The sequence below is a fragment of the Ochotona curzoniae genome, unplaced genomic scaffold (assembly GCF_017591425.1).
Source record: "Ochotona curzoniae isolate NIBS_2020 unplaced genomic scaffold, NIBS_Ocur_1.0 contig_1274, whole genome shotgun sequence".
In the NCBI taxonomy this organism is placed as follows: Eukaryota; Metazoa; Chordata; class Mammalia; order Lagomorpha; family Ochotonidae; genus Ochotona; species Ochotona curzoniae.
Window position 1 is genome coordinate 20917154 of NW_024465023.1, and position 21479 is coordinate 20938632.

The following is a 21479-nucleotide window of genomic DNA, read 5'->3' on the forward strand; positions in this document are numbered from 1 at the left end:
CTAATAAGTCTTTAGGAGGCATTTGTAAGACCATGCGTATGTCTTACTCTTCATCCACATTTCTTCAAAGATGTGACATGCACTGATACTTGCTTTAAGCAGTCTGTGGTGTGTTGGCTGTGTTACAATGAGTTATCCAGCTCCAACACTTCCTGTACACTTCATCAGTTATATTCCACTGTTAAGCTGAAACACTCCCCTCTTATGTGACAAGTGCCCTTGAAAAAGTCCTAGAAAAATGTGTACTGAAAAAGCTGTGCATGAATTTACATTTTTTTTTTGGCTTTGAAATAAACTAATTGCACTTTCTGTGGACTTTGGAGTGCCCTTGTATAGACTTTACGCTCTTAAAATTCATTACTGGCTATCTTTGTGTTCAGATTGTCACAGTTTTGTCTAGCTGAAGACTCTGCAAGCTGACTCCCATGTCCTTACTAACACAGTCTCATTACTCTGAGTACTTCCCCACCCTTTGGCATAGTAACATGTTCCATATGAAACAAGAGAGCTTCAGGTGCACAGGTAGTGTCAATATAGTATGCTTAGTGCTGCCGTGAGGGTAAGCACAGCCTGTTGTGGCAGCCTAGTTGCAGGTCTGCTAGCCATTGCAGGGAGAGGAGGGGCCTGGAGCAAGGCTTGTGGGGAGAGGGGTCAGTCAAAGGCCTCCCTTGTGTACACCATATTGACATGTACAGGATCAATAAGATTTCGGGGAAGCAGAGTGGGGGGAGGAAAGGAGGGATGGGTGGGGGGAGTCCGAGATGGGTGATCATGGACTGATGAGGAGACAAAATGGAGATCTATGCACAGGCTCACACGTGGTTCTGTTTGGTTAGAGTGTGGAGAATGAAAGGGCATGGTAAGAGGAAGCGGAGAGGCTAGAATGTAGCTACTGTGAAAGGTGGATGAGGGCAGTATCCAGATGCGAGCAGGATGATGAGTAACTGATGCTTCCTAACATTACTTTTTGTCATTTGAACTTTAACACTATTAGATCTTACAGATGAAACTTCCAAGGTTAAGGATTAGATGGCTTTCCTAGAGACTTATAATTGACAAAAATAGTATGCAGAACCAAGGTTCATGCCACACTATGTTTACTTGGTTGTGCAGACATGAAAAATCAAACATGACACCTTGGTTTCTGGTTTTGTTACCTAACTGAATATTGGTTGCATTCATGGAGGGAAGAGGCATTTGGGGAGGGGGTGTGATGAGATGAGTTCTCTTTCAGACATCCTTAATATTGTTGGGCATATCCAGGTGGTGCCATATGGATAGATGGTAGTTGGTTATATGTTTGGCGCCATGGAGAGAACATTTTGCTTAACATACTAGTTTGGGAATCAAGAGTCTTTAAATGCTGAAATGATATTAGCGAATGTGATCACTGGACAAAAGGATGTAGAATGAGGAGGTTCCTGAGGATAAAAGAGAACAAAATGTCAACCTTAAACTGTTAAAGCGAAATTAGAGAAGAACTTATCACAGGCTAGTGCGAAATATCAGGCTGGCTGAGAACAGATCAGGCATTGCCAAAAAGGAGTGATCAGTAGTCTGAGGCTGCACAACAGGCACAGGACAGATTCCTCTGTATTCAGCAGAAAGAATGTTTCAGTGCAGTTGTGATATAAAGCAGGTGAGAGCAGACTCAGAAGGGAACTGCAGGGAGCAGAGTGGCTTAGGGAAGCCATGATGACTATGTATGAGTACTGAAAAAAGTTTGTGGAAAATGGAATTATTCAACAAAGGTTGATTTTGGTGCAGTTTTTTTTTTTTAAATAAGCCATTTAAAAAAAAGATTTAAAAATTTTTACTGGAAAGGCAGATTTATAGAGAGGGAGAGGCAGAGAGAAAGATCTTCCATCTACTGGCTCACTCCCCAAGTAGCCGCAATGGCTGGCTGGAGCTGAGCCAGTTTGACCCGTCCACGTCTCCCGTGTGGGTGCAGGGTCGCAAGGCTTTGAACTGTCCTCCACTGCCTTCCCCGAAGCCACAAGCAGGGAGCTGGATGGGAAGTGGAGTAGCTGGGACTTGAACTATTGTCCATATGGGAACTTAGTGCAAGGCAAACACTTTAGCCCACCTGAGCCATTGCTCTGGGCCTCGTGCAATTTTTTTGAAATTATATATATGAGAGGGCTTCAGTATGAAACATACATATTACAAAAAAACTTTGAAAATTTTTGCATCAAAATAACCTTTTTTTTTTTCGGAGAAGAGGTTTATTGAGACCAACAAAACATCAATTTAGGTTGAAGCGAGGGAGGCCCCGCAGCCAGGGTCGAGGAGACCTCGTCCCCGAGGAGGCCACGTCCTCCACACTGTCCGGGGGCCAGGGCCGAGGAGGCTGTGTCCTCCGCACCATCTGGGGGCCAGGGCCGAGGAGGCCGCGTCCTCCATGCTGGCCCTCCCAGGCAATGGTCAGGACACTGTAGTTCACCATGCCACGCCACACCCACAGCTCCGCGTTACAGATGACAAAGGAGTTCTCCCCACACGCATTACACAAAAAAGGGAAACAATAAATAAAACCCTGTTATTAAGTATATCAACATCAAAAAGCATATAAATTAGGAAATAAATGTACAAGCTATTTCACAAAGTGCTTTTTAAAGTATATACACAACATTCAAGAAATTGTTCATTTATGACATTTCAGATGGAAGTTGGGGGGATAACTATTTTAGGGTCCTCTTCTTTCAGAAAGTATTACTACACCACTTCTCAGGTTCACACGCCCACATACAGTCCCCCATAGGCAAGGCAGCAGCTTTAAATTACCTACAAATGGAACATGGAGCCCCAGTTTGAACTCGTACATGAGCCCTAAGACAATTGTTGGGGCAATGCCCCAACCACAGGACACTCATCAGGGGGCACTGGCTTCAGGCAGTGTGGGGCATCTGGTCCCCCAGTGACTGTGGGCACAGTGGGCTCTGTGTCCCCCACTGGCTGTGGGTACAGCAGGGCTTATGTCCCCCATTGGCTATGGGCACAGTGGGGCTGATTTACTTTGTTTGAAAGGCAGATTTACAGAGAGCAGGGAGAAAGAGGGACTGGGAGAGAGATTACCTATCTCTGGTTCAGTGCCCAAATGACCACCAAAGCCAGATCTTATCCAGGCTATAGCCAGGGGACAGAATCTTTATCCTGGCCTTCCACATGGGTGGCAAGTGCCAAGAATTCAGGTGTACTTCCAGTGTCTTCATGGGTGCATTTTCAGGAAGCTGGATAGGAAGCAGAATAGCCAGGACTCAAACCAGTACACTGATGAGGGATGCAAGTGCCGCAAGAGGCAGGTTAACCTACCGTGCCTCAACGGCCCTAAAATAACTTTTTTTCCTTTTTTTTTTTTTTTGTCATTTTATGATAGTTTCATAGGCTCTGGGATTCCCCCAACCCCTCCCCATGCCCTCCCCCCATGGTGGAGTCCTCCACCTTGTGGCAGTAGTACAGTTCAAATCCAGTAATGATTCCTTCATTGCAAGCATATACCATGCATAGAGTCCAGCCTCTTATTGTCCAGATCAATTCAACAGTCTCATTGGGAGACCATCCCTGGTCTGAAAAGTAGAGCTGGCAGGTTATCATCCCCTCCAATGAAAAGCCACAATACAACATCAACAACAATTTACAACATCATGGAGTTAACTGACATGGTATTGAGTGACCAATGTTAGAAAATGCAAGTTCTTAACCACATCCTGTGACTACTTCCTTGACATCTCAATTTTAATTTATATACAACCGGCTGCTGTACACCTTAAAATGGCTATAGGGTACTATTCAGTTATCTTGTGTCTATTTTCATTTTAGTATTTAGCAGTTTATAGTGTTGAAGCATAACTTGTACTTAACTTGGCGGATTATAGGATAGTCTAAACTGGCTTATAAATCTAACAAGGTATTTGTCAACAGTTGAGGCGCAGATCAGTTTTAGGAGGGGTGTGCAGAGGAATCTTCAATACTTTAGTGAGGAGTAACTAATCTTTGTGTCCTATTTAGTAAGGTATATGGGAGTCGAAGCTGACCATTTCCTGTCTGTTTCTAAGCTTTCCATGCTGTTCTCTATCTAATGTAATTTTTTGGTGGGGGGTGGGGGCGGGGCTCCAGAGCGACCCTGATGGTCATTGCAAGAGAGGGTGGGGAGCCAAAGTTGGAACCAAGTAAGGACCAGAGAAAGCTCCCCTTCCGAGTCCCAAAGGAAGTTTGCTGTTCTGTTTCTGAGGACTACTCAGGGCTCCTGGCTGTTCCGATGACCTTGGATCCTGTGAGGAAGGATCTGGGCATCTTTCATCCCATGTGGGAGATCCAAAAGGGAATAGATGACCTCAGAGTTCTCTGCCTACGAGGGCACTCCCAATTCCCCGTGGTCTCCTTGGCAGTTGGGATGTAGTCTTTGGTGCCCATACTGATAGTCCTTGATGAGGATCCGGGAGTCTCCAGGGTTGGGATACAAGCCTCCTCCTGTCTTGTTCCACTCCCCCCACCCCCGTGCATATGACCTCCTATTAAGAGGCTGTCAGGATCACTCCTGGATCCCACTGTATGTCTTTATATTTTTTGCTAATGTCTAATGTTGATTTGAGGCTGCTGTCTGTAAGTTACCTGTTATAATCTTGATAGGTTATGCTTAACATCTTCCTCACACATTCTAAGAAGGTGAAAGATTTCTCAGCTCTCCCGACCCACTGTGGAATAACATAGTATATTAAAAGCATAAAAATTACTTTTTAATTCCATCTTCAAGTTCTCTCATTATATACATGCAAATCAGAAGTTAATTTGTTTTCTCCCACATTTCCCCTCATGTTCTTTAGACATCTTCCATGTTGAAGTTTGAAATCTTGTTCGATGTCCTCTGATCAGGCAAGGTTTTACAGATTTAGGGGCTTTGTGGTAGATCCAAAAGTATATAGAACTCATTGACAGCCTTAACTTGGAAGAAGGAGGTAGACAACTTCAGTTCTACCTAGTTTTACCTAGTAAAAGTCAGCAGATTGCCCGTGAATATTTTTACCCATGATTTAAAATTAATGTCTTTTAAAATTAACTACTAAAATATAAACCAGCAAAAGTAATTCATTATTTTCCATATTTTTTTCTATGTAAAATCTATGTAGTTCTCTTTACTGTGGCATGTAATAGCATTATTTAGTGTTTTTTTAAGATTTATTTTTATTGTAAAGTCAGATATACAGAAAGGAGGAGAGACAGAGAGGAAGATCTTCCACCCGATGATTCACTCCCCAAGTGATCGCAATGGCCGGTGCTGTGCCAATCGGGAGCCAGGAGCTTCCTCCAGGTCTCCCACGTGGGTGCAGGGTCCCAAGGCTCTGGGCCATATTCTACTGCTTTCCCAGGCCACAAGCAGGGAGCTGGATGGGAAGCAGAGCTGCTGGGATTAGAACTGGCGCCCATATGGGATCTCGGCGCATTCAAGGTGAGGACTTTAGCTGCTAGGCCATCGTACCAGGCCCGGCGTTATTTAGTTTTGAAACCAGTTTGTAATATTATGTTTAGTGTGGGGTAAAATATCCCTTATGTGCTCTTCAGATGCGTATCTTACAGTTATGGGATGCTCATGTTATTTATCATGAACATGAGATTTGGCTTGGTCATCTTGTGAATGAGTACAGAAGTGTTCCGAAACTCTATGGTGTACACTGCATTTTTTTTTTCTATTTTTAAAAGTGGTAATTGTTAGATTAAGAATTAATTGATTGAGTGATCCTTGATACTGACAGTTGATTTATAATACATAATTGCTTCACTGATTGCCTTACTTTTGGGTGGGTGCTCAACCAGTACCAGGGGGATTGAGGGTTAGTTTCACTTGTCAAACTAGGACTGGTGAATGTGTAGCACAGCAGGTCTGGTTAGTGATGAGCCACCAGTATCATTTTTTAGAAACAAAGGTTTTGGGCCCGGCGCGGTGGCGCAAGTGGTTAAAGGTCCTCGCCTCGCACGCCCGGGATCCCATATGGGCGCCGGTTCTAATCCCGGCAGCCCCGCTTCCCTTCCAGCTCCCTGCCTGTGGCCTGGGAAAGCAGTCGAGGACGGCCCAAAGCTTTGGGAACCTGCACCCGCGTGGGAGACCTGGAAGAGGCTCCTGGCTTCGGATCGGCATAGTATCGGCCCGTTGCGCTCACTTGGGGAGTGAATCATCGGACGGAAGATCTTCCTCTCTGTCTCTCCTCTCTGTATATCCGCCTTTCCAATGAAAAAAATAATAAAAATAAATCTTTAAAAAAAAAAAAAAAAAGAAACAAAGGTTTTACATTTCCATATTTGCCCATTTTGTTTGATTTACATACCATGGAAATGTAAGGCAAACAGGACAAAGTGCCTTCCATGATAATCTGTTTTCTTATTCTAGATGTCACAGTGATTACTCTGCTTTAGTGAAGTGATAGTCCTTGTGAAAATGAGTGATTTTGCCTAAATAGGATTTCTTAAGATACAAAGATGATACCTGCCAAATGATAATACTCTTTAGTATATCTATTGCTTTAAAAAAAGGTATTAAAATGGAGCTGGAAGGTTTAAAGATTTATTTATTTGAAAGGTGGATTGACAGAAGTAGAGACACTGAGAGTGAAAGAGAGATGCAAGCTGCCAGTTCACTCCCCAGGTAGCTGCAGTGGCCAGAGCTGAGCCGATCTAAAGCCAGGAGCCAGCAGCTTCTTCTTCATCTCTCATGAGGGTGCAGGAACCCATGGCTTTGGGTCATCCTCTACTGCCTTCCCAGGCCACAAGCAGGGAGCTGGATGGGACGTGGAGCAGCTGAGACATGAACCAGGTCCCATATGGGATGCTGGTGCTACAAGGCAGAGGATTAGTCTTGTTGGGTCACCATGCTCACCCATGGAATTTGGGGTTAATTTTTGGTTTTGGCTTTTTGTTCTAAAACCTCAGATGTACATGTTTTTAAAGATTTTCTAAGTTGAATTGTCAGTTTTCCAACCTTGGAAGTGGTTATACTTATTTTAGGTTTCTTTATTTTCTTTAAAGATTTATCTTATTTTTATTGGAAAGTCAGATATACAGAGAGGAGGAGAGACAGAGAGGAAGCTCTTCCGTCTGGTGATTCACTCCCCAAGCGGCCGCAATGGCTGGAGCTGAGCCAATCTGAAGCCAGGAGCCTCCTCCAGGTCTCCCATGCGGGTACAGGGTCTCAAGGCCTTGGACTGTCCTTGACTGCCCTCCCAGGCCACAAGCAGGGAGCTCGATGGGAAGTGGAACTGCCACGACTAGAACTGGTGCCCACATGGGATCCCCGTGTTTGCATGGCAAGGACTATAACTGCTGGACTGCGCCAAGTCCAGGTTTCTTTATTAAAAATTCATTATATGTTAAAATAAAGTATAATTGTATAACCAGACTTAACCTAAACTTTTATTTCTTTTCTCCTCATAGAAAATGATTGTGGTATTCAAAAATCATTACTTTTGGACAGCTAATTAACATCCATTTCCTAAGAAAAACTTGACCAACCATTTGCTCTGGCATGGCGCAAAGCAATCCACAGCTTGATATTCAGGTTCTTCATGATCTCCGACAACGCTTCCCTGAAATTCCAGAGGTTGTGGTGTCTCAGTGCATGTTACAGGTAAATTATTTAGCAATGATAGTGATTATTAAGTGATAGTTTTTTTTTTAAATCTGACTTTGTGTTATGAGTAGAAATCACTTATGTTTTGGGCATAGGGGATTATGTGCTGCTGTTTGTTTGGATTATTGTGAGGATCTGTGTTGTACATTGTAGGATGCTTAGTATCCTCAACATTGTGACAGCTGGAACTGTTTCCTGGCATTGGCCAGATGTATCATAGGAAGAAAAATCTCACTGCATCAAGAGCCATTGATTTTGAGCAAAAGCTTCTAGTAAAGCAGTAACATTGCACTTGAAATTTTTGAGGTGTGTTGTTTGTCCCCAAATCCTTAGTTGAATTTTAAATCTCAAACACATCATTTTGATTGTTTACACTACTCACTTTTAGCCCATTTTAAATGTTTATTGATAACCCACTTCCTTTCTTGCCGATTTTCTAGTTTGTAAGCCCACTTTGCTTAGTTCAGTCATGCTCTCTTGGTATTGTTCTTTGTGGGATAGACTGCATCTTCCCCTGCCAAGCAGCAGCAGAGAAGTAGGTCTACTCTCTACAATGCCATGGGGCCAGAGGCTTTCTCTTCCTTTCATTGGATCTCAGTATGGTTGGGTTATGGCACTTCCCTGTTGGAGTGTTTTGGCCATAGTGCTTCTACCCTGCTCACTGAGGATCCTCACAGCATTCACATCCCAGTTGCACCTGCCTCGGTGTCAGTAGTTCCCTTGGAACCTAATGGAGATGCAGAGCAATGGTGCTAGCAAAGGTGCTTCCTTTGTTTGTGAGCCCTTTTCTAGGCGTAGGCCTTTAGTTTATGACTTTGGTGTTAGAGCTTTTTTCTAGCAAATTACAAAGCTCAGCTGTTTAACTCTTTCTTGGTCTCTGGTAGAGCAAGAACAAGTGAGGTTTCTAGTTTAGACCATTTGCTAACGTCACCTTCCTCTCCCATCTTGGCATTGTAGGGTACAGAGTGGGTGTCCACAGCTGGATTTATTCCATGTTCTTGTCTCAAAATGAAAGGTGAATACACAGCAGAGGCAAATGAAGTGAAAGAATGGGAGAATTTAATATTTAAAAAGAAATAGTATACATTCAGAGGCCAATGCAGGCAACATGAAGAATTGCCACCCCCAAGTCTGGTTACCCTTTTGACAGCTAGAGGCTGGTCCCCTACTTGAATATACAGAGTATGGTAATGTTTAGTGGCCATGTTCATCTCTGAGACTGTTTCATGGCATCTCCAGATAGAGCTTTGAGCTCTAATGTGTCAATGGAGGTGGCTCTGCTGCATCATGGGAAAGAGGGTATGCTGAATCCAATTGAAAGGGGTGGCAGTCTTTAGCAGTGCAAGGCCATTACAAGAAGGCAGCTGGCAAGCCTCTTAGCTCAGTTTTTCGCTAACTAGCTCCCTGCTTAGCCCATGTTGCTACACTATCACATCGTTCTGACCTTGTTTTCTTTTATTTAGCCTTTTTGTTAGCAGTATTTTTATGACCTCTAAAATGAAGGAATGCAACTTCAGTTCAGTGAACATTTGACACTTTCTCTATATGTCTCACTCGTTCTTTTGGGATTATTAGACAATAGTGGTATGGGAATTTACTTGCTGGCCCTTGAACGCTTCTTGGTTCACCTTACAGTATGTGACATGAGTAGTCTGCTTTTAGCAACAAGCCTTCAAGCCTCTCTGCAGTAGCCTTCCATATGGATCACTCTGTAGAAGTGAGATGCCTTTTTTTGTCCTGTTTCTTTCAACAGTGTCTATGTATGCTTAACATTATAAGCTTTTTCTCCAACTAAACAATTTTTACTTTTTGGTGCTTCAGATTTACTGTGTGGCAAATTTTAATTTTTTAGAAAACTTTTAAGTCAATAGGACATTCTATTCTGGTGATTTTTGTTTTTTACAATAGTGCCATAAATATAAATATCTTGTATTTGTGGTTTGAAGTTTTTCTGCATTAGAAAATTTACCCAACTTGTCAGTAACATGCCTGAAATTTAGGATTATTTATGAAAATGTCAAATAGAACTATTTTCTCCCTAATCCATAGGTTTATAAACTACTTGAAGGCAAATATCTTATTTTCATATCTAGCTTATTTCCCTTGTTTAGCATTATTTTCAGGCTAACAAAAAGTCAGATCTTTGAGTTCTAACAGTTTTCTTCTTCAATCTGAACTAATATGTCTTTCTATAATTTGAAAGTAATTTTAAAAGTGTTTTATTATCAAAAGCTTTTTATTTAAGGAAGAGAATAAAATTATACATGGAAATTTGAGAAAGCCAGTTCTTCAATTTTTTGAGAATACAAATGTTTGTTCGGGCGGATTTTTTTTCCCACTTCCAGTATAGTAATATCCTTTTGGCTAAATGTCCTCCCTCTTGACGCTACTATTTGGAAAGAGCACTTGGACTCGGGAGAGCACAGATCAAATTGGCTCTCTAATGAACCAGGTGCGTGCCTGATGGCAAGGCATCTCTCTCCCCAGCTTGAAATGTGAGTTGAGCTGAAATAGATAAACTGCAGAATTATTTCAACTCTAACATTATAGCAGTTAGTGTAACCTTATCTGGTTATTGGCAAAAGTTCTATGATTCATTTTTATAGAAAATATACTAAATGGGGCCCGGCGCGGTGGCGCAAGTGGTTAAGTCCTCGCCTTGCACGCCCGGGATCCCATATGGGCGCCGGTTCTAATCCCGGCAGCCCCGCTTCCCTTCCAGCTCCCTGCCTGTGGCCTGGGAAGGCAGTTGAGGACGGCCCAAAGCTTTGGGAACCTGCACCCGCGTGGGAGACCCGGAAGAGGCTCCTGGCTTCGGATCGGCATAGTATCGACCCGTTGCGGCTCACTTGGGGAGTGAATCATCGGATGGAAGATCTTCCTCTCTGTATCTCCTCTCTGTATATCCGCCTTTCCAATGAAAAAATAATAAAAATAAATCTTTAAAAAAAAAAAAAAAAAGAAAATATACTAAATGTACTTTTCCCCAAAATAAATAAATAGTAATATGTATGTTTATTAGCTACAGCAAAACTCATAATTGAAACATTTTTATTGTTCCCAATATCAGCAAATGTGTTTTGCACTAATAGTTTAGAACTCTATATGTCAACGGATACTGCTTTATAATAGCTTAAAAATTTAAAAATAAACCTTTTATTACTTTGGTTACTGTTGACTGGAACTTCTCACAGGTCAATTTATTATTTTTGAAAGTGTTTAACTCCAAAAATGAAATTTTTAATTTTGAAAGTATACCTAGTCACCTCTCAGTGGATAAACCTGGGACTGTGGATAAATTAAGGCAGTTGAGACCAGTTTTATGTTAACTTTCCATAACTCTAACAAAACTATGGAGCAGTAATTCCAAATAGGGAATTCTTCTATTGATTTGTTTTGCTTAAATTTTTCATAATGCTATAGATGGTTTAAGTTGTATAGGACTAAATTACAGAAAAAGTGATTCCTGTTACAGAATTTTCATTATTTTAAAATCAGGAATTGTAATTTTGTCTCCTTTTTGAAAACTAAAGCATAGTTATTTTCATGTTTATCAGTTTAAATATTAATGATGGGTATTACTTATGTATTGCAGCAATTGTGAAGCCAAGATTAGCCCAGCATTTTAATTTGTTGAGATGCAACAAGTGTAAAGTGAGTCCTGGAATTGGAGTCAGAGAACTTGGGTTGACTCACAGTGTCCATTAGTAGGTACTTTCCATTTCTGTAGCAGTAGCAGTAGTGGTAGTATTAATAGTGTGAACTCAGTTTTTGACAAAATGATCTGCATCGTTTGGAATCTTTTCAGGATAGATAAGCACGGAGCCTTTTGTGGTTAAAATACCATTGTGTACTTATTCTGTGAAAATACACTTGCATAACTCTTGACAAAATTGATTTCCAATATTAGGATTTGTTCATCTTAATCAGTGTTGCTTTTTACCATTTTTCTCCTCTAGAATAACAACAATCTTGAAGCCTGTTGCCGAGCGCTTTCCCAAGAGAGTAGCAAATACTTATATATGGAATACCACAGTCCAGATGACAATAGAATGAATAGAAATCGCCTTTTGCATATTAACCTGGGTATCCATTCTCCTGGTAGCTACCACCCAGGAGATGGAGCTCAGCTTAATGGTGGTCGAACACTGGTACATAGCTCAAGTGATGGACATATTGATCCACAGCATACAGCAGGGAAACAGCTGATATGTTTAGTTCAGGAACCACACTCAGCTCCAGCTGTTGTGGCTGCTACTCCCAACTACAATCCGTTTTTTATGAATGAACAGAACAGAAGTGCAGCTACTCCTCCTTCACAGCCACCTCAACAGCCATCTTCCATGCAAACAGGAATGAATCCATCTGCTATGCAAGGGCCTTCACCGCCACCACCACCTCCTTCGTACATGCACATACCTCGGTATAGTACAAATCCAATTACTGTTACAGTATCCCAGAATCTCCCTTCAGGACAGACTGTACCCAGAGCTTTACAGATTCTTCCACAAATTCCAAGCAATCTCTATGGGTCTCCTGGTTCTATTTATATTAGACAGACATCTCAGAGTTCATCAGGAAGACAAACTCCTCAGAATACGCCATGGCAGTCCTCACCACAGGGCCCAGTGCCTCACTATAGCCAACGTCCTTTACCTGTTTATCCACACCAACAAAGCTATCAACCTTCTCAGTATTCTCCCAAACAGCAGCAGATCCCTCAATCTGCTTACCATTCTCCACCTCCTTCTCAGTGTCCCTCACCTTTCAGCTCGCCACAACATCAAGTACAACCTTCCCAGTTGGGCCACCCAAGTTCCCACGTCTTTATGCCACCCAGTCCTTCAACTACTCCACCCCATCCATATCAACAAGGACCTCCTAGCTATCAGAAACAGGGAAGCCATTCAGTAGCCTATCTCCCATACACAGCATCTAGCTTACCCAAAGGTTCCATGAAGAAGATAGAGATTACAGTTGAACCTTCTCAAAGACCTGGAACAGCGATCACTAGGAGTCCTTCACCCATCAGTAATCAATCGTCTCCTCGGAATCAGCATTCACTGTACACAGCCACCACGCCACCTTCAAGTTCCCCTTCAAGAGGAATATCTAGTCAACCAAAACCTCCATTTAGTGTTAATCCTGTGTATATTACATACACACAACCAACTGGACCTTCATGCGCTCCATCGCCGTCTCCTCGGGTGATGCCAAACCCAACTACAGTCTTTAAAATTACTTTAGGCCGAACAGCAACTGAAAATATCTTAAATTTAGTGGACCAAGAAGAGCACTCTGCAGCACCAGAACCTATTCAGCCGATTTCAGTGATACCAGGCTCTGGGGGAGAAAAGGGAAGCCATAAATATCAGAGGAGTACTAGTTCTGGATCAGACGACTATGCGTATACACAAGGTAAATTTGTAACTCTTTTAAATGTAATATTTGTGATGACATGGCAGTCTCCTATTTGGTGTCACATATTTCATATTTACTGTTTCAAGTAAATGTTTCACATTTGACCCTGGGCAGTAGCATTGCTGCTAAGAAAACGATCAGCACTTCAGATTCATCTGTGGACTTAGTTTTAAAATCTGAAGTGCAGGCATGATTGTGGCTTCCTAGTAAGTGTTTCAGGTAGAATGTACATTGGGAAGAGGATATAGAATAATTGTATATTGTTAAAAATACAAACTAGAATAGGAAAAAAATTCATAGAGAGTAGACTAAACTTCATCAAATAAAATAGTGGAAATCTTTTCTACAGATAATAGCCTGAAGGGCATAATGATAGCTAGAAGTAATATGTAAGAATTTGAATGAATAATAACAGCAATGCATTAGCCAAGAGTAGATCTAACTAAACATAAAGATTAGTTTTTAAGTCTCTTCTGTTTCCAGGTACTTGTGAATTTAATGTTCTTTTAATATGTAAGAAGGGAAATAATTGTAATTTTCATTTGTTATGCCTGGCATTGAACTTGTTAGAAACTGCAAGTATAGTTAGATCCTTAGGGAAATTAAGTGTGACAAAGCAGAGAGATGTGCAGATGGTATGATATGGGTAGCAATTGAAAAAAGCTAACATAGCTGTGCAGGCAGAGCAGTATTGTTAGACCTGTGAATAAATGCCAACACCCCTCACTGGTTGAGTCTTTTATACAGTAACAATGCATATAGAAAATGTTCCAGTCATTTGTTCAATATTACTCTTTGCATTGACTTTATCTGTAATGCTATAGCCTTGCTGTTACATCAGCGAGCAAGGATGGAGAGGTTAGCAAAGCAGTTGAAACTTGAGAAAGAGGAGCTAGAACGCTTGAAGGCTGAAGTTAACGCTATGGAGCATGACCTGATGCAGAGACGGCTCAGAAGAGTCAGCTGCACCACTGCGATCCCGACCGTAAGTAACCGGAGGGCTGTGCTGCCAGGAGGGTGGGGACATGGGCTGGCTGCCACGTGCGTTCTTTTTTTTTTTTTCCCTTTCAGGTTCCGTTCCTTTTATTTGCTTTTTTAAACATTGCAGATGTACAACTTTTGCCTTTCAGTACTGCTTATCAAAATAATTTGCTTTATTTTTCTCACTTGTGCAAATCTGATAGGTGCACCAACATTTTAAAATACAGTTGTAGTTAGTTGTGGCATCCCACACTATTTTCTATGAACTGCTTTCTGCTCAAATACTAGAAATGAAATCCTGACCATTTTGTAATTTTTTTCTCAGGGTACTCATTTATCCTTCTAAGCAAACGATACATCTTTTTCTTGAACTTTTAACATTATTTTTCTGAGTACATTAATAACAAATGAGTTAGAATGACATCAGAATGACTCTTAGGAAAGTGACTGTAGAACATTTTAAGGCAGAGTATTTTCATTAAGTGTCAGTAACTCTAGAAACTTAGAAATGGCTGATAGCAGTCCTAAAAGGAATTGCTATGATAGATTTAACATGTTGCTTCATGAATATGAGTTATTACAATCTCAAACAATTCAATTTTTAAGCACGTCTCCTGAAATCCTGTGATATCACAAGTGTTCTATGCTTCAACTTGTGATTTCACCTTTCCACAGTCATATGGTTCAGTAGGCCTTTATATATATATATATATAAATGTAGTATTATGTTGTGTTTAGCACAACCTGCCAGTGGGGAACCTAGGTACACCAGTAGATAATTATACTGTAATAGACTGAAAATGCTCATGGATAATGAGACAACTCATCTATCTACTGATTTCTGAATATATTACACCATCCTCCTACTAGAATGCCCTGTGGAGAAGTGAGAATATGCAAGGGACCTACAGAATTCTTCCTAGAGTTCATCTAGGAAAAGAATTACACATGCGTCTCAAAATTGTTTTACACCAAAATAAACTTATCATTTAGTCCCATTTTCCCACGAACATTTCAAAGTACCTGTTACATCAGACTGCAGACAGCAGGTCTGTAGCTCCTGCCTCCTGGAGAAGTTTGTACCCCTGGTTCTGGCTTTACAAGAGACAAGCATGCGTTCCCTGCCACTCTTCTGTGCACCATTTGAATATGTGTGACTGCTCGGGAAGTAGCTCTGTAACTCTCATTTGATTGGCAAAGGCTCTTACAGTGGAGCAAAAGGGGTGAGGAAACACTGCCTTGAATGAAACACAGTACTGTTAGTGAAGAAAAGGGAAGACATTTGAGAAAGGAAGAGAACATGGGGTACCAGAGGCTTAAGGTCAGGACAGAGACCAAGTGTCCGGAGGCAGTAAGTATAATTCCCTAGCTTAACTGGGATTCTGGGGAGCTTACGGAGGATGATGTACATAGCTAGAGTGGGGTTTGGACCTTGAATGGCTAAGTCAGGTATTTGAACTTTATTCTGTTCTTCACAAGGAGCCAGTGGAAGTTTTTGAAAACCAAGAATATTCAATAATTTAATACATTTTTTCCTAATATTGACTATTCCTTTCTTGCTTTAGCAAGTTTTGGAAGTGAGAAAGTATGAAAATTACATAGCTGTGTTTAACTTACAGATGACCATATATATATGTGAGAAAATTTCTGCCACATTGTCTCCCTTTGGAATCTTAAATGAATCAAGATACTCAAGGCTGTAATCCCTGTGGGTACCCACAGATGGGGGCTGGTAACCTTGAGTCCATCCTTTAGACACCTATAGAGCATAAAAGTAATTTCTTGTAAAATAACCAGGTAAGCTTTGTTTAACAGCTACTTGCCATCTGATAATCCCTGCTACATCAAACCCTGTTTGATGGAATTGTTTAAGATGGCAAGTGAACTGTCTAATGTAGCATGGATCAGTGCTTCAGGAAAAGTCCAGATTTTTTTTAATCAGAGCTTAGAACAGAAAAAAATGGTTGAATCTGCTCCCCTGGGCTATGACTTTAACTCTATTAAAGTAGTCCATGTAGTCATTGTCCAGCTTCAGAAATTCATATTTCATGTAGGTAGTAATATTTGAGAAAGGAAATTTGAGTTTCATGCATTTTTGCTCTCAAGCCTGGAAAAAATGGAAAATTGTTAGTGCATGGGCTAAGGGACACATGTACATTGTGGTTAAAACAGTGAGTTAGGTTCTCCAAGACAGGTCCAGCTAGTATCCTACTTCTGCTACTTGTGTCACTCAGTCTTTCTGTGGATAAGTAATCCTATCTACTTGTTTTACTATCCCCGTGATGTGTATGGGAGAGTATCTATCCTAGGGGATTTTTGTTAGGATTATGTATGTTTAACAATTGACAGAATACCCAGCAAATAGTGTTGCTAAAAAGCAAATGTTTGTTGAAAATGCTGGGAAATCTGCTTAAGATTTACACACACACACCCACACACACACACATCTTAAGTATCTTTCAAAAATTTGCTTTTGACTTTGGACTATGCATGGCATAGACATATACTTATGTAGATTAATCAAGCAATAAATCATTAGAATTTCCCTTTTATTCATCGAGGGTCATTTGAGGAACCATATCATAACGGAAAGAGCACACACATAGGCTTGGAGTCAGAATAGTATTGGCACTCACCTTCTAACTTCTGCATTTGATCTTCCATGTCTATGAAAAGAAATATAATCTGGCTGTCAAGGTAACAATTTCTGTAACTGCCGGGCATGAAGTAGGTGTTCACTAAATGGCTATCCTCATTGTTGTCCCACTTGTGTGTAGGAGTATCTGAAAGAGAATTGACATTTTTGTGAGGCACATACTGCTACCTTCATGTTTTCAAAGAAATGAAATAAGAGTTTGGTTAGAAAGGTGCTTATCCTTAATGGGACTGGAATACACACCTGAGGCCAGACAGCTGTGCAAGTGCAGAAGCTTCAGGTTATGGTGAAATTCTTTCTAAGGGGAGAAGAAGTGCAAGATACATTGTGGTGCCATTTCTATTTATAAAAGACACCTATCTATGTAATATTTGCACTTGTGAAGGAGAAAATAATTTAACACAGTACATCAGAGATATTAGCCAACGAAATGTCGACTACATTAAGTACTTTAAGTTCAGAGAAATGTTTGTTTAAAGATAAATTGGTTTCATACAGGAAGAGTGAATTTAAATTGTCCCTTGAAAGATAAATACGATTTTCATAAACAGAGAGCTCCCAGTTGTCCCCTTCTCCAAATTTCCCGCCCCCATTCATCTTGTTCCAGCAGTTTGGATTTCTGGACTATACGCAGCCTCGCATTCCAGTTGCGTAATGGGGACAAGTCCAAGAACCTTCTGTGTGATCGTCAACATTGGTCATTGTGGTGAAACAATTCAAGTGGCAAGAGTTGGCTTAAGGATTTTCTGCCACCTTTGTGAAAAGCATTTTTGCATTTTAATATTTTAGACACAAATATCCTGTTATGTTAGAAACCATTCTAAATAATATATAGCCATTCCTACAGCCTCTCCTTTGTAGCACAGTATGCTTTTGCCAAATGGCAGTCACTTTTCAGAAACAGCCTTTTCCCCCTCAGTTTAATCACAGACCATGAACAAGGACACAGAACCTTACAGATAAACCCTTAGTTTAGTGAGTATGTGCTTTAAACTATTTCAGCATTGCTTGGTAGGCATTGTACACATTAAAGTCCTATAGTTTACCCACAGAACCCCTCCCCCCCCCAAAAAAGGGCAATCCCTAATGAGTACCGAATGACTGACTGTTCTTTAGCATGCTAAGGAATTGTAGCTATTATATTCTGCCTTTATATAACTTATTTTAAGCATTGATACCCGCTAACTTAACAGGCATTCTCAGCAATTCTGGTAATACCTTCTAACAACATAAGATCTTGCATTGTTGTGAATCAAGATACTCAGTCTCATTTTCTTCCTTGTTGAATATTAGTACATTCAGCCTTTATCAAAATACTTGTTTTTAATGAGAGTTTGTTTTCCTTTAGCAATTGATACTTTTTAGCTTGATGTACTTGTAATCCCTAGTCATTGAGTTAATGCCCGGACTGTACTGAAAGCCTCAGTACCCGTGCCTATGAATTCTGAACCCTTTTTTTTCTGTACATAAATATAAAAACATTGTGGATGGTAAAAGCTTCAAAAAAGCTTTATTTAAGGGAAGATTAAGACTCTTCCCATTTCAGTGCCTGCTATGTGCCCCTGAACAACCCAGCAATTGGACTGGGCCAGAAAGACAAGGCAAAAGAAAAAGTTGGAGAAATAAGAGTCCATTGATTCCTGAAGTTTTCATGTACTACACTAATGGCTTCCTTTGTAACTTTGAAAAAAGTATATAGTTTCTCTGTGCTCCAATGTCCTTATCTATAAATTCAGCATGGTATTAGCATCTGCCTTAAAAAGTTTCTTAGAGAAAGGAATGACAGCATTCTGAAAAACATAGTGCCTGATTCTAAGTAAGCACTAATTAAAATTAGTTCTATTGTTAACTTTTTCCAAACTAGACAGGAACTTGGACATTGCTTTTTTGAAAGGTTCATTATTGGATTACCTTACCATGGAAATAAAATCTTTTCCGTGCTTTGTGATTAGCAGTATCTTATGCAATAGAACAATTCCAGTATGATAGCCTGCTACTTTTCCTACAGATTGCTTATACATGGCCATTTTGGTGTCCCCATTTTACCTGACTATTCCTTTAAAAACACTCATAGGACTTCGTAGACATGCCCTCTTATGGACTAAGGCTGTATTCTTGGTACTACCCAATCAGAACAAGTAACATGAGCAACAGTTCTTAAATGTTGGGCTTGATAATGACTTTCCCACCATTGCTATTTTGGGTCCTTTCTTACTAGCCTGAGGAAATGACAAGATTGAGAAGCATGAACAGACAACTCCAGATAAATGTTGACTGTACACTGAAAGAAGTTGACCTCCTTCAATCTAGAGGTATAGATTTGATTATTTGGTAAACCATAAGTAATAGTATGGTATTGTAAGCTGCTTCAATAGCAATAATTTTGGTTTTATAGATTTGAGATAGTTTTTCCCATTATAAAATGCCAGCCCTTACCCCACAGTCTTGGATTAGATTTGGGGGAAATCAATAAATAGTTGGCAATTTCACATCATTAAGTTCTTAATCATCTAGACTGTTCTATGTTGTTACTTTGTATTTACCCTCTTAGTTATTTACTGTGAACCTTTTACAAGTTGATGGGAAATGTAGTGGCTTCATATTGTGTTAGTCAACATATATAAAAAGGGATCTTAAATCAGAATATCCAGTTTGTCAGTTGTAAATAAATTCTACATTGCCATTTGTTGACGTTACCTGCTGTATGAAAGCATTCCCCTGTAACCGGTTTAGTTTCTGGCTAGACTACAGTAGAAGCTCTCTTAGCTGACTTTCATGTGTCTAACTCACCAAGTTAGAGATGGTCTTCAAGATGTGGAGTGATGGCCACAGCTGATGAATCCGTTTAACAAGGAGGCTGCATTCTGGCATTGCCTGCTTTTATTAGTTGAATTGTTTGTATCAGGAGTTGATTATGTCCTCAGACCTGTTCATGCCAGCTACTGCATTTCTGCAATTAAGTGTTTCATAAACAGACATGAATGCAGAAGATAGTTGCTCTTTCTATAAAAGCCAAAGACATATTTTTAAAGGCTTAATGGAAAATCACTACAAAGATAGGAATTGTAAATTTGCATATGAGTAATAACTGAAAAAGGTTTCAGCACTCACATTGCTTTTTAAGCCTTGTTAAATACTTTTCTGCTCTGTTCTAAATAAAACAGAAAATTACAGATTTGGGTTCAGTAAAACTGACCTGCTGCCTATTTTGTAAATAAAACTTTAGTGGAACTGTTGTTTGCAAACAAACTGTCCATTTGTTTGTGTATTTCCTATGGTTACTTTAGTGCTTTAGCTTCTCATGGGTTGGTTTTATCTAAGACAATATGAAATTTCAGTCAAGTACATAAAGAAAAGGACCGTTAACACTTGAAAATTTGTATATTCTTTTTTGTATTGTTACATTAAAGTTAACATGTGTTTTCAACCTCCCCATGCTAGTGCTACACACTTATTTTTGTAATGTTGGCAGCTAAGAGAGCTTCTACAGTATTTTACAAGAACGAAAACGAAATATCCCATTTCATTAGTGAACTCAAAAGCTATGGAGATATCTATGCAGAGAAACAAAATTGATGGTGGAAGTTGAGCAATCTAGGCAGATACCTTTAAAATTATTTTTATTAGCTGACAAATTCTAAGCAGTGAAGGAATTATTATGCATAATGGGGTTATACAATATTCATATTGTATTGCAGAAAATTGCATCTTTTAGTTTTACTCTTGTGGTCTTTTAAGCAAAAAATGAGAACCATCAACTCACTTTTGACTGTAGTAGTTATAGTAAAGCTTACTATGAGAGCTGGAAATCAGAAGATCAACTGTAACTTAAGTAATAGAAGAAATAACATAAGCAGCATCTTAAAGCATAAAGAAATCAAGCTGATATATGAAATAACATTGCGGCTTTTATGAACTGTCATAGCAGTTGTTTTAAAAAAATTGTCTTAAAACAGCATATGTAAATAGATAAAACATTTGTAATAAAACTTGAAAGAGAAAGCACTATTATGATTTTATTATGTGAAGAGCTAAATTTTGGTCTACACTGAGCAATAACTTTTACTATAAGCTCTTATTCACTTTTTACTTAAATTCCACTCTCCCATTCTGTAGAAAACTTAGAAATTTCAGGTCCAAATTCCTAAGCTAGAAAAGGAATATAAGCATCTTTGGGGGGGAGGGGAAAGATATTTAGATTAGATACAAATTAATGCATGACAACCAGTGTTTATTACTGATTTTGGCAAGGAAAATTTGAGGGATTAAAAAAAAAATCAGGTTTAGAAATAAAGAGATTTAATACATTTAAACTCTCCATATAATAAAGTATCCTCTGTAAGTAGGCAGTTACAGAGCTTAAGTATTTGAACTGTTTGGAATAGTGTGTGTAGTGATGGGATTCCAGAAATAAAGATAGGATTGCAAACTGGCTCTGGACAAACTGACCCTGAAGGAGTCTCGGCAGGTGATGTAGCTGAACTATAGCTACTAGATCAGAGAATGAGCAATTGAATAGAGGTGAAAATGGCAGTCTGTGAGCTGCTGATATTACTTTCACATTTATCCAGATGCTTAGACATTTCAGAATGTGACTTGACCAATATTTATAAATTGTTATATTTGGTTTCTTCCATGGTTGAATTTCTAATGCATAAGATTTTAAGGTAAATTTTGAAAGACGAGAGTGAGCTTTTCAATATATATGAAGGTGAGCTTTCACTATGTGAGTCTTCTTTCTCATGGTTCAGTCAATAAAATCAAAACAAGTAGGAGAAGGAAACAGTCCAGCCATGCTTTCAT

The 21479-nt window shown here is 39.8% G+C and overlaps 1 protein-coding gene across 3 annotated transcripts in view; it reads left to right on the forward strand.

Annotated features, from left to right (window-relative positions):
* TAB3 (TGF-beta activated kinase 1 (MAP3K7) binding protein 3) overlaps positions 1–21479 on the forward strand; it is a 68273-nt gene that overhangs the window by 31503 nt on the left and 15291 nt on the right. For 2 of the 3 annotated variants that reach the window (XM_041000076.1, XM_041000069.1), the window contains exons 2-5: positions 7423–7615; positions 11578–13036; positions 13864–14024; positions 18895–18988. In XM_041000076.1, coding sequence (XP_040856010.1) covers positions 7514–7615; positions 11578–13036; positions 13864–14024; positions 18895–18988 — 1816 coding nt within the window. In that variant the 5' untranslated portion in view covers positions 7423–7513. Of the gene's footprint in view, positions 1–7238; positions 7616–11577; positions 13037–13863; positions 14025–18894; positions 18989–21479 lie in introns of those variants that run through there. The other variant, XM_041000072.1, reaches the window with a different exon arrangement.